The sequence below is a fragment of the Artemia sp. Qi Xiang Cuo genome, chromosome 17 (genome assembly GCF_049724085.1).
Source record: "Artemia sp. Qi Xiang Cuo chromosome 17, ASM4972408v1, whole genome shotgun sequence".
In the NCBI taxonomy this organism is placed as follows: domain Eukaryota; kingdom Metazoa; phylum Arthropoda; class Branchiopoda; order Anostraca; family Artemiidae; genus Artemia; species Artemia sp. Qi Xiang Cuo.
In genome coordinates, this window is record NC_142810.1 from 44,324,090 (window position 1) to 44,337,127 (window position 13,038).

The window sequence follows — 13,038 nt, forward strand, 5'->3', positions numbered from 1 at the left end:
CTTCAAACATGAAGCAACACGCCCACCTTTATGTAGAGCAAAGTAACACTGGGAGACCTTACGGTTCCCTTTTTTAAGTGCTGGAGAAGACATAAAGGGGTTGGCTGAGCCCAAGGTTAGCATTACTATTTGAAAATGATTATCTCATTCTTCTCCAAACAAGGTAAAACACGTTTGACTTTCTGCTAAAAATTTGATAGATAAAAGGGGGATGAGGAGTCCGCGGCTCACTTCAAACCTCCGGTTTGTTTATGCATAAAATCTGTACTTGGGTCGTTATAGCTTGCAATTAAAGTTTATGAGGCACATGTGTTACCATTTCTCTGTTTCAGTCCTAAACGAAGATAATGAAATAACAAGGCATCCAATACTGAAATTGCATTAAAGGCTAGGTGACATTAAAATATCCCGGCAATTGGGACTGAGGACCTTTGCAAATCTTAGGTGATTTAAGGTTTTAGTCTACCTTAAATTTCAGACTGGTGCCTCAGTCCTTGCTACCTTATCTTAGACCTTAGTTCTTTATCTGCCACCAGAGGCACCCAGGGCATCCAGGAAAAGTCACCAATCAACCCTCATTTGTGCTGCTGCCCATATATCTTCCCACTGGGGCTGGACCGTCGTACTGATGTGTTTGAGGTCCCGCTGGTAGGTGCGACGAAATGCTTTTTTCAGCCGTCCTCTTCTACTGGATCCCTGTGGCTGCCATTCCAGTACAGTTTTAGGAAGCCTATCCTTTGTCATACGGATAGAATGCCCCAAGTAATGCCATCTTCGTTGTCGGATGACATCTGTTACCAGGGGCTGACACGACATAGTTTGAACTGACTGGATTGTTGCATGTGCTCTCCAGTCGATGTTTAATATTCTTCGAAGAGAGTTGTTCTCGAACACAAGAATCCTCTTTTCCTGTTGTTGGTTAAGCTTCCAGCACTCGCTACTATACAGGAGGGCCGAGAGGACGTTACTGTTGAAAAGCATTAGTTTCCTTTTGGTGGAGTACTTTTTCGATTGCCAAAATGGCTTTATTCGATTAAAACCTCCACTGGCTTGTCCAATCCTCGACTGCACCTCTTTTTCACTAGATCCTGTTCATTCAACTGTGTTTCCAAGGTTTTGAAACTCCACCACCTGCTCTACTGGCGTATCCCCGCACCTTATGTCCAGTGGTGAGTCGCTTGTTGCCATGCTTTTTGTCTTGCCCGAGTTAATGATCAATCCTAAAACTCTCGCATTCTCTCGGTTGACATTGAGAAGGTCCTGGAGCCTTTTTTGCATGCCTCCATCAGGGTGGTGTCATCGGCGAAATCGAGATCTGCTAGTTGTTTATTTTCGTGGAATTGAATACCAAAACCCGTGAAATCTCGGAGCACATAATCAATTACAAGGACAAAAAGGAAGGGAGAGAGGCCACAACCCTTTTTGACACCGGACATAATATGGAAATACCTTTTACTTCCTTCATTGGTCCAAACGCAACTTTCAATATTTTCATACAGAGCAATGATCAAGGATACAAGTTTCTCTGGGATGCTGTAATAGCGGAGGATTTTCCAAAGCTACTTTCGATGTATTGAGTTGAAGAGTTTTTTGAAATCCACAAAGACAAGGTACATCTTTTGCCTCCATTCGTTGCATTCCTCGATCATCATGCGCAGGACGTATGCAAGGTCAGAGCGGGAGCAAGATGGATAGAAGCCATGTTGTTCATCTCGTTAGTCTTTATCTAGGGCTGCTCGAATACGGTGGAGGATTATGTGCGAGAAAAGTTTCCCAGGGATTGAATGGAGACTATTGCCCCTCCAGTTATCACGCTTTGATGCGTCTCCTTTCTTAAAAAGTTTAATCAGTGTGCTTTTCCTCCATTCTTCGGGGACTTTCCCTGATTTCCAAATGCAAGAAAAGAGTGCAGTCCACACAGTTATGCAGGCACCTAACGAGGTTTTAATCATTTCTGCTTATATCCGATTGCTTCCTGGTACTCTGCCATTTTTTAATTTGCGAGCCGCTTGTGTCAATTCCTCAGCTGATAGTTCTGCGGTATTGATTTGAAGCTCATGGAAAGGTGTTGTGGGAATATCATCTGTGTCGGGGGGGGGGCGGGGTCTGTTGAGAACTTTCTTGAAGTGCAAGGCCCAAACTTCAGATATTTCATCGGAGGCTGTGACTGTCTTTCCATTTACGTCTTTCACTGGTCCATTAAGTTTACCACGTTTCCAGATGATTTCATTAGTGATTCTGTAGACGGCTCGAGAATCACCACGTTTGGCAGCTTCTCCCGCCATAGCTGCCTTTTTTTTCTAAATAATTCCGTTTATCCCCTCTTGCACTCTCTTTCACTAGCTTATCTTGGTCTCGGTATAGTTGATTTTTCAGTACTGTGTCACTGTTGTCCCCACCATCTAACAATCGATGTTTTAGTTTTCGACGTTCTTCAATAAGGGTCCACCTCTGATCAGAACGCCACTCGTCTTTATGTAACTTTTTGTGCCCAATTTTTTCTTCGGCTACCTGGTTATAGGTTTCCTTTAGAGCGGTCCACGTTTTCTCAACGCTAAAAGCGTTGTCCAGATCTAGGGCCATGCTCTCAAACCTGTTTGTTAGCTGCATAGAAAAATAGTTTTGCACTTTGGTGTTGGAGAGTTTATCTGAGTCGTAGGCAGGACTTTCTTTGGTTTGGGTTTTCTGCATGGCTTTCAACTTGAGAGCTAGCTTTGCAATCATCAAGGCATGGTCTGTAGCAACATCGGCTCCTCTATAGGCTTTTACATCTTGGATGATCGATTTCCACTTTTTGTTGATCAAGATATGGTCAATCTGGTTATGCTAACTTCCATCTGGGGAGCCCCATGAATACTTATGGATGATTTTGTGTTGAAAAAAGGTTCCTCCTATGATAAGGTCATTCGTTATCGCAAAATCAACTAACAGTTTTCCGTTCTCGTTTACTTCACCGAGGTCTTGGCTCCCAAGAACCTCAAGACAGTATGACTTGTCGATCCCCACTTTGACATTGAAGTCACCAACAAAACAGACGAGATCGTGACGGGGGATATCTTTGGCAACGGCTTGCAGTGTGTTGTAGAAGTTGTCTTTTGAGGTTTTGTCTGCATCATTAGCTGGCACATAGCATACGACTACTATTAGTTTTGACTGGCTACCTGCGAAACGTGCTATGATGATCCTCTCATTTATAGGAGTCCATTTCATTAGGGCTCGAGACGTCGATTTTGACAGAATTATGGCAACGTCTGCCTCTTTCTTTTTGTCAGTGCCACTGTGCAGGATTATGCATCCTTTTTGGAGTTTCTCATTTCCTGCACCAGTCCAACGGACCTCCGACAGAGCCAGAATGTCTAAACCATAACTTTCTATTTCTTCTAGGACCTGTTCTGTTTTCGAGGGCTGTTTTGTCCTTATGTTCCAGAAACCAAGTTTTAATTGGCAATTTGCTTTTAAGAATCGTGTCCAGGGCGGTCTGAAGTCGTCATCAAGGGTCCGGGGGCGGTCCATGGTCGTCATCACGTTGCATATATGTTATCATTTGGCTCTCGCTGAACGTTTCTATAGCAAGTTTTTTTTTCGGGGCAGGGTGCTGGTCTACCGCTCAACCCTCCTCCTTTATCCAGGCTTGGGACTGGCTGTATATCTACAGGCGGAGTTATCTACTGGCTGTATATCCTTGCTAGGTTGAACAAAACTTTGTACTCGAAAGCAGAATCATGATTCGAAGAAATTAAAGCTTGGCAGAACAACTTCAGATTGTGTTTTTCAGACATAGACCATAAAACCAAGCTTGGGCTTCCACACCAAAGAAAATTAGTAACTTATAAGAGTGGGAACTGGCACTTGTGTCGGCAAAAAAAAACCTCAACGCCATTTGGAAACAATTGGCATTTTTCAGTGTCATAGTAAGAATAATTGAATTGATTTGTGCAGTTGGTAAAATTAGTGTAGCAATAAGCGTCTGATCTTTGTTCCTGACAGAAAACGGTTACAAAGCTTGACGATTAAAAATACCAAGTTGGTAAAACGTTAGGGTGTTGAATTTCTTTTACCGAAACTAGCGGCAGTTTCCACTCTCATAAGTTACCCGTAATCCTTTCTCTTCATTATAAGCTCTGGCTCAAAGATAAGTAAAAACCAACGTTTTTGATCCTTCTCAAATTTTGGTGTTGCTCGCACAATATAATGGCTGAGATGTTGTAATTTTTATTTAAAAGTAGTAAATAAATAATATTATAAATAAGAAAATGAAAACTCAATAGCTCACAGAAGAAGCGAGAAGTTTCACCATGAACACAAACTTACACGTTCGAAATTGCACACCAAACGCTTATTTATGCACCATGCAGGGGCGCTTCTTAGGGGCTTGCTCTCTGATCAATAGCGATTGTTTTGGGAGTAAGTTCGTAAAAGAGACCGTGGAAAAGACACAAAATTAAGCAGCAAAATTTTTCTTAATCTTTTCTTATGTGTTAAATTGTGTAAAGAGCAATTTTACCAACTCTTTGAGAACCGATGAATGATCAGTTTTTCATTATTCATAACATTCTAAACTTACTATTTTTAAGTAAATTACTATTTTCACATATTTACTATTTTTATGATATACAGGGTTTGCCCGGAAAGTAATAGGACTGAGTCGATTTAAAAACATTTATTGAGCTAATCGTTACAATTCTTTAAAAACTTTCAAAATAGGCTCCTTCTGCAGCAATTCAGCGCTGTCAGCATAATTTCCAAGCATTGAATGCGTCACGGTATGCATTTTTTGGAATAGCCTTGAGACCCGCGGTGCATGCTGCTTGGATCCCCTCTGTCGCCTCAAAATGCTTGTCTTTCATCAGCCTTTTCAGGCGGGGAAACATTAAGAAGTCTGGGAGGTCAAATCCAAGCAGTAAAGAGGCTGCAAAGCGTTTGGATTCCGGCCTTGGTCAGGTAGTTGTTAATGAGAAAGACGGTGTGAGCTGGGACTTTATCGTGGTGCAGCTTCCTGTCGGCTGCGAGGTCTTGTCGGACCCAATTGACCGTTTCTTTGAGTCTTTCTGCGCTTCCATGTAAAACTTGACGTTGACGGTTTGTCCAGGAGGAACAAACTCATGGTGGACTATGCCTTTGATGTAAAAAAAAAACAAGACAATGAGCATCGTTTTCACTTTGGATTTGCCCATTCTTGCCTTTTTTGGACGACGAGACGCCGATGTGTGCCATTCAGAAGAGGGCCTCTTTATCTCAGGATGATGCTCAAATATCCAGGATTTGTCACCTGGCATTATGTTATTTAAGTATTCGGGGTCACTTTCACGCATGTTATAATTTTCTTGGCACATTTCCATTCCCCTAAATTCCTGGTCGTCAGTGAGCACTTTTGGGACCATCTTCGCGCACACCTTGTGCATGTTCAAATGCACCGTCACAATGTCACGAACGACATATTTTAGTAGATTTGAAATTTGGGCATTTAAACGAATAGTTAATCCACGGTCTGAGTTCAAAACTTTGCACACATGAGCCACATTGTTGGCGTTTGTCGAAGCCGAAGGTCTTCCACCACGGTCTTCATCCACGACCTCTTGCTGGCCCTCCAAAAAGGCCTGGTGCCTCCAAAACATACCACTTCTTGCTAAAGCAACATCTGGATAAGCCTGCTTGATCATATCAAACATCTCTGTCACAGATTTACCAAGTTTCACACAGAATTTAATCGCGTACCTTTGCTCTAACGAACGCTGTATTTTTGACTTGCACCACACACAGAAACAGCGTCACGCAAAATGCCTGTCCTGACTCTCCAGGTGCTCGGAGACAACTGACTAGCCACTCTTTCGTTAGCCAGGAACGCCCTCCAGTCGGCGCGCTCAGGCTCCGAAGTACAGTCGTGGCGGAAGAAAATCAATCCTATTACTTTCCGGACAAACACTGTATAAGCAATTTAGTAATTAGCAATTCGTCTTAGTAATTCGCAACTTGTATTATGGTTTCTTCATGAAGATCCCTTTAAGTTCGTAATTTACTTTTCTTTAAGTATGTGTACTCCGTTTTCATACTGAGTTTCTTTTATCTTAGCTGATCCTATAAAGCAGCCGCTGTATACCGAAACCTTAATACCGAAAAAAAGAACAGCATTCTTCTCTCATATATTCTTTTGCGAAAAATTTAAAATGATCAACAATCATAGAAAGTCAGAAAGCAGATAAAAAAAAGTAACCCAAAAAGAATCCAAAAAAAAAAATCTACAAGTGGAAATAAACAGAAGAATATCGTCTCCGTAAGGCTCCACTGCTGCAGGGCAATTCACAATTTTTCGGCAGGCCAGAAATTTCAAAAATGTATAGCAAATTTTGTTCCCACCTGCTAACTGTTTAATGGATTTAACTGATTTGAAATCCGAACAGTTTAAAAAAGAAAACTACAATAAGCTCTTTCTTTTTTACTAAATATGCAGTTCTTCTATTTGCACAAGGAACTGTAAAAGACCTTTACTGCCAAAATTTTTGTGAAATAAGTACTTGAGTTATTAGATTTTTTTTTTATATGAATTTTCACTCAGAATGGTGGTCCATCTTGAAAAGTTTTATAATAGCCGTTGCTTGAATACAACCAGATTAAATACGAAACACACTTTACGGATGGAAGTAAAAAGCAATATTCAAGCTTAACCTGAACAATATTACTTTAAATAGGATATGACAGTCACCCTGTTAACCTGAATCCTTTACGCTAAAAGTGGAGTTGCACAAGAAAACTCAATAAGAATTTAAATATTTAGACAGCAAAATTGAGTGGTACGGTGTAGTGCTACAATGTATACGGTGTTGATGTATGGCATATGAAGAGATGTGAGCCTTAGGAAAACTTTGACAGGAAGCGGTAAATTTTGTCACATGAAATGTCACATAAAAATAACAAAGCGATGATGATAGATGACTTCCGCCTAGTTTGTCTGATTAAACGCGAAACTGTCACGTCTTTATATTAAATTTAACTGAAGTAGAGACCATGGATAAAATAACGGTATAGTAGAAAAATATTCCATTGGCATGTTATGAAAAAGTTCGTGGTAACGAACCGTAAGTTAAGAGCGACCCAGCTCAATAGTAACTGAAACTCTAAAAAACAAATTTTAATACTAATATAACAAGAATTGCCTTAATATTCAGATTCCAATTATATAAGTTCCATTAAAATTACTTTTACTCATCAAAAACTACAAGCCTGAGAAAATTTGCCTGATTTTCGAAGAAAGGGGAAAACACCCCGTAAAAGTCAAAGAATCTTAATTAAAATCACATCATCAGATTCAGCGTGTCAGAGAAGCCTACTGTAGAAGTTTTAAGCTCCTACCTACAAAAACGTGGAATTTTGTATTTTTTGCCAGAGGAAAGATCACGGAGGCGTGTTTATTAGTTGTTGTTTTTTACCAGGGATGATCGTGTTAACCCAGTGGTTCTAGAATATTGCGACATAGCTCATTTGAACGAAAATTAAAAGATCTAGTGCCCTTTTTAAGTGACCAAAAATTGGAGGGCAACTAGACCCCCTCCCAAGCTCATTTTTTCCAAAAGTCAGCCGATCAAAATTTTGAGATAGCCATTTTGCTCAGCACAGTAAAGGAATTTAATAACTATGTCTTTGAGGATGACTTAATCCCCAAGTCCTTGGAGGAAGAGCTGCAAGTTGAGAACTTTGCCGATTGTTAATATATTGTATAGGTTATTACGAAGTATACAGACATTTTCAGGAGGGATTTTTTCTGGTGGGGGAGGAAGGCCGGGGAGAGGGGATAACGTGGGAGGATCTTTCCGTGGACAAATTTCTCATGGGGTAAAGGAGCCTTCCGTCAAGGGGGCGCCGGATTTCCTATTATTATTTTGTTTCTTCTCCATCAATTAAACGTAGCAGCTTTTGAATCCTCGGTGGTTTTAAAATTCTATGTCATAATATTTTTTTTATAAACGACATTTTCCTTAAAAGACTGTCCCAAGACATGTCGTTTCTGCTATGGATTTGCTACAGATGGCAAAATACGCATCTATGTATCCATCTATAAAATCTCCTGTATTTCTTTTCCCAAAAACATAAAACCTAGACCAATCTGTGCTGTTTTGAAAATAAATGCAGAATGTACAAGCTAGGGCTACGGTACTTAGCCTAAAAACATAGCATCCTACTATTTTCTTCGAGTAAAATTGATGGCAAGGACTAGGTAGTTCTGAACATTACCAAACGACTGGAACGTTAAACTTTACCAGAAGTAATGAAGCTACGTCATTTCATTATTATTTGTAACTTGTGCATAAAGACTTCAAATAAGACAAATTTTCATAATCTAAAATATGTATTAGAAACGAATGAAGGTAGACTAATAGGCATTTTGGCCCTTCGTTCCTGAAAATGAGCATGCTTTACAGTTCTTGCTTACAATTCGCTCTTCATGATAAAGAAGAAATCCCCGAACAATGAAAGTGTACGCATAGACTGTTACGGTCAACAGTCGCAAGTTCCGTGATTTTAGTCACCTTGGTTAGAAGAGCCTGTCAACCAACTTCAAGTGAATCTGGAATATTTATATACGGAAGCTAGGTGAAAAACCTTCACTCTGTCCCCTTTTTCAATTACTCGTACCAGAAAGTTTCAAATGGACCTGAACCCCCTCATTACAAAGCCAGAGAAAGGCAGTATACCTTTATAAATTCATAATCGTGTCCCATTTACTCAACATACTTCCTCATAAATTTCAAGCCACATGCCAAACTTTCAACAAAAAGCTCGTGAAAGAGGGTGTTGTTTGAAGCCCCGTGGGCCCTCTTTATGCGGACCTATTTACGACCCCAAATCATATTTAGAAATCCTTACCAACTTTCGATTTAGAAGATATGAAACATGGTTAAATATCCACTAAAAAGCAGATGGAAGAGGCATTGGAAAGGTTCTGGGCCACTCTGTTCTCCAATCATGTAGAACCTCATTGCATACTTCAAAAAGATGCAAAATTTATAACTTTGTACAGTTAAGTTGATGGGGTATTGGAGAGGCTTCTGAACCACTTGTAATCTTAATCAGACAGATTGGGTATCCTTGTGTGATTTCTGTTAAAAAGACCTTTCTGTTAAAAAGTTGGTGAGGGTAGGAATCAGCTGATATTGGATACTTTTTGTATCTAATAATATAGAATAAAAAAATCATGCCTAATTCCAGATGAAAAAAAAGTACAAGATACCTATCGTACAAAAAATAATGGCTGTGGGACAGGTATTGTTGTTTTCAGATGAGGCACTGACCCACTCTGTCCTCCAATTATACAGATATAATCAACTCATAATTCCTCTTCAAACATGAAGCAACACGCTTACCTTTATGCAAGGCAAAGTAATACTGGGAGAGCTTACGGTTCCCTTTTTTAAAAGCTGGATAAGACATAAAGGGGTTGGCTGAGCCCAAGGTTAGCATTGTGCCTTGTAATAATAGAGTTTGAAAATGATTATCTCATTCTGCTCCAAACAAGGTACAACACGTTTGACTCTCTGCTAAAGATTTGACGGATAAAAGGGGGATGAGGAGTCCGCGGCTCACTTCAAACCTCCGGTTTGTTTTACATAAAATATGTACTTGGGTCGTTATAGATTGCAATTAAAGTTTATGAGCCACATGTGTTACCATTTCTCTTTTTTAGTCCTAAACGAAGATAACGAAATAACAAGGCATCCAAATTGCAAACTGAAATTGCTTGAAAAGCTAGGTGACATTAGAATATCCTGGCAATTAGGACAGAGGACCGTTGCAAATCTTAGGTGATTTAAGGTTTTAGTTTAGCTTAAATTTCAGACTGGTGCCTCAATCCTTGCTAGGTTGAACATTATTTTGTACTCGAAACCAGAATCATGATTCGAAGAAATCAAAGCTTAGCAAAACAACTTCAGATTGTGTTTTTCAGACATAGACCATAAAACCAAGCTTCGGTTTCCACATCAAAGAAAATGGGTAACTTATAAGAGTGGGAACTGGCACTCGTGTCGGTAAAAAAAACCTCAACGCCATTTGGCAGTACTTGGCATTTTTCAGTGTCATAGTAAGAATAATTAAATTAATTTTTGCAATTGGTAAAATTAGTGTAGTAATAAGCGTCTGATCTTTGTTCCTGACAGAAAACGATTACAAAGCTTGACGATTAAAAATGCCAAGTGTCGTAAAACGTTAGGGCGTTGAAGGCTTTTTACGGACACTAGTGCCAGTTTCCACTCTTATTAGTTACCCGTATTCCTTTCTATTCACTATAAGCTCTGGCTCAAGGACAGGTAAAAACCAACGTTTTTGATCCTTCTCAAATTTTGGTGTTGCTCGCACAATGTAGTTGCTGAGATGTTGTAATTTGTATTTAAAAGTAGTAAATGCATGATATTATAAATAAGAAAATGAAAACTCAATAGCTCACAGAAGGTGCTGGAAGTTTCACCATGAACTTTAATGCACAAACTTACACGTTCGAAATCGCACACCAAACGCTAATTTTTGCACCATGCAGAGGCGCTTCTTAGGGGCTTGCTCGCTGATCAATAGAGATTGTTTTGGGAGTAAGTTGGTAAAAGAAACCGTGGAAAAGGCACAAAATTAAGCAGGAAAAGTTTTCTTAATCTTTTCTTATGTGTTAATTTGTGTAAAGAGCAATTTCAACAACTCCTTGTGAACTGATGAATACTCAGTTTCTCGTTATTCATAACATTCTAAACTTACTATTTTTAAGTAAATTACTATTTTCACATATTTACTATTTTTATGATATACAGGGTTTGCCCGGAAAGTAATAGGACTGAGTCAAATCAAAAACATTTGTTGAGCCATTCGTTACAATTCTTTAAAAACTTTCAAAATAAACTCCTTCTGCGTCAATGCAGCGCTGTAAGCGTGATTTCCAAGCATTGAATGCGTCACGGTATGCATTTTCCGGAATAACCGTGAGAACTGCGGTGCATGCTGCCTGGATCCCCTCTGTCGCCTCAAAATGCTTGTCTTTCATCAGCCTTTTCAGGCGAGGAAACATTAAAAAGTCTGGGAGGCCACATCCGAGCAGTTTAGAGGCTGCAAAAGCGTTGGGATGCCGGCCTTGGTCAGGTAGTTGTTAACGAGAAAGGCAATGTGAGCTGGGGCGTTGTCGTGGTGCAACTTCCGGTCGGCTACGAGGTCTTGTCGGACCCAATTGACCGTTTCTTTGAGTCTTTTGAGCACTTCCACATAAAACTTGACGTTGACGGTTTGTCCAGGAGAAACAAACTCATGGTGGACGATGCCTTTAATGTAAAAAAAAAGACAATGGGCATCGTTTTCACTTTGGATTTGCCCATTCTTGCCTTTTTTGGGCGAGGAAACGCCGACGTGTGCCACTCAGAAGATGGCCTCTTTATCTCAGGATCATGCTCAAAGATCCAGGACTTATCACCTGGCATTATGTTATTTAAGAATTCGGGGTCACTTTCACATATGTTCAAATTTTCCTGGCACATTTCCATTCAGCGCAATTCCTGGTCGTCAGTGAGCACTTTTGGGCCCATCTTCGCGCACACCTGGTGCATGTTCACATGCACCGTCACAATGTCACGAACGACATATTTTAGTAAATTTTACATTTGGGCAACTAAACGAATAGTTAATCCACCGTCTGAGTTCAAAACTTTGAGCACACGAGCCACATTGTCGGCGTTTGTCGAAGCCGAAGGTCTTCCAACACGGTCTTCATCCACGACCTCTTCCTGGCCCTCCAAAACACACCACCTCTTCCTAAAGCAACATCTGGGTAAGCCTGCTTGATCATATCAAACATCTCTGTCGCAGATTTACCGAGTTTCACATAGAATTTAATCACGTACCTCTGCTCTCACGAACGTTGTATTTTTGGCTTTCACCACACACAGAAACAACGTCACGCAAAAATGCCTGTCCTGACTCTCCAGGTGCTCGGAGACAACTGACTAGCCGCTCTTTCGTTAGCTAGTAACGCCCTCCAGTCGGCACGCACAAGCTCCGAAGTACAGTCTTGGCGGAAGAAAATCAGTCCTATTACTTTCCGGACAAACCCTGTATAAGCAATTTTGTAATTAGCAATTAGTCTTAGTAATTCGCAACTTGTATTATGGTTTCTTCATGAAGATCCTTTTAAGTATGTGTAGTCCGTTTTCATACTGAGTTTTTTTTTATCTTAGCTAATCCTATAAAGCAGTCACTGTATACCGAAACCTCAATACCGAAAAAAAGAACTGCATTCATCTCTCATATATACTATTGCTCTCATATATACTATCTCATATATACTTTTTTTTTATCTTAGCTAATCCTATAAAGCAGTCGCTGTATACCGAAACCTCAATACCGAAAAAAAGAACTGCATTCATCTCTCATATATACTATTGCTCTCATATATACTATCTCATATATACTTTTTTTTTATCTTAGCTAATCCTATAAAGCAGTCGCTGTATACCGAAACCTCAATACCGAAAAAAAGAACTGCATTCATCTCTCATATATACTATTGCTCTCATATATACTATCTCATATATACTTTTTTTTTATCTTAGCTAATCCTATAAAGCAGTCGCTGTATACCGAAACCTCAATACCGAAAAAAAGAACTGCATTCATCTCTCGTATATACTATTGCGAAAAAATTTTAATGATCAACATTCATAGTAAGTCAGATAGCGGAGAAAGAAAAATTTACCCAAAAGAATCCAAAAAACATCTACGAGTGCAAATAAACAGAAGGATATCGTCTCCGTAAGACTCCACTGCTGCAGGGCAACTCACAATTTTTCGGCAGGCCCCTAATTTCAAAAAATGTATAGCAAATTTTTGTTCCCACCTGCTAACTCTTTAATGGATTTAACTGATTTGAAATCTGAACAGTTTAAAAAAGAAAACTACAATAAGCTCTTTCTTTTTTACTAAATATACTGTTCTTCTATTTGCACAAGGAACTGTAAAAGACCTTTACTACCAAAATTTCTGTGAAATAAGTATTTTCGTTATTAGACTTTTTTAATA

At 39.6% G+C, this 13,038-nt stretch overlaps 2 protein-coding genes across 2 annotated transcripts; both read right to left on the reverse strand.

The window, feature by feature from the left end:
* Window positions 1-561: 561 nt before the first annotated feature.
* On the reverse strand, window positions 562-981 carry LOC148942238 (uncharacterized). The gene has a single exon (XM_089103261.1). The coding sequence runs from the start codon at window positions 979-981 to the stop codon at window positions 562-564; it is 420 nt and encodes a 139-aa protein (XP_088959387.1).
* Window positions 982-2,826: 1,845 nt separating this feature from the next.
* LOC148942239 (protein CFDP2-like) lies at window positions 2,827-3,522 on the reverse strand. The gene has a single exon (XM_089103262.1). It carries the CDS (start codon window positions 3,520-3,522, stop codon window positions 2,827-2,829), a length of 696 nt encoding a protein of 231 aa, XP_088959388.1.
* Window positions 3,523-13,038: the final 9,516 nt, after the last annotated feature.

Coding starts and splice junctions, on each gene's coding strand:
- LOC148942238 (XM_089103261.1), bottom strand. CDS start 981: ATGCTTTTCAACAGTAACGTCCTCTCGGCCCTCCTGTATAGTAGCGAG.
- LOC148942239 (XM_089103262.1), bottom strand. CDS start 3,522: ATGACGACCATGGACCGCCCCCGGACCCTTGATGACGACTTCAGACCG.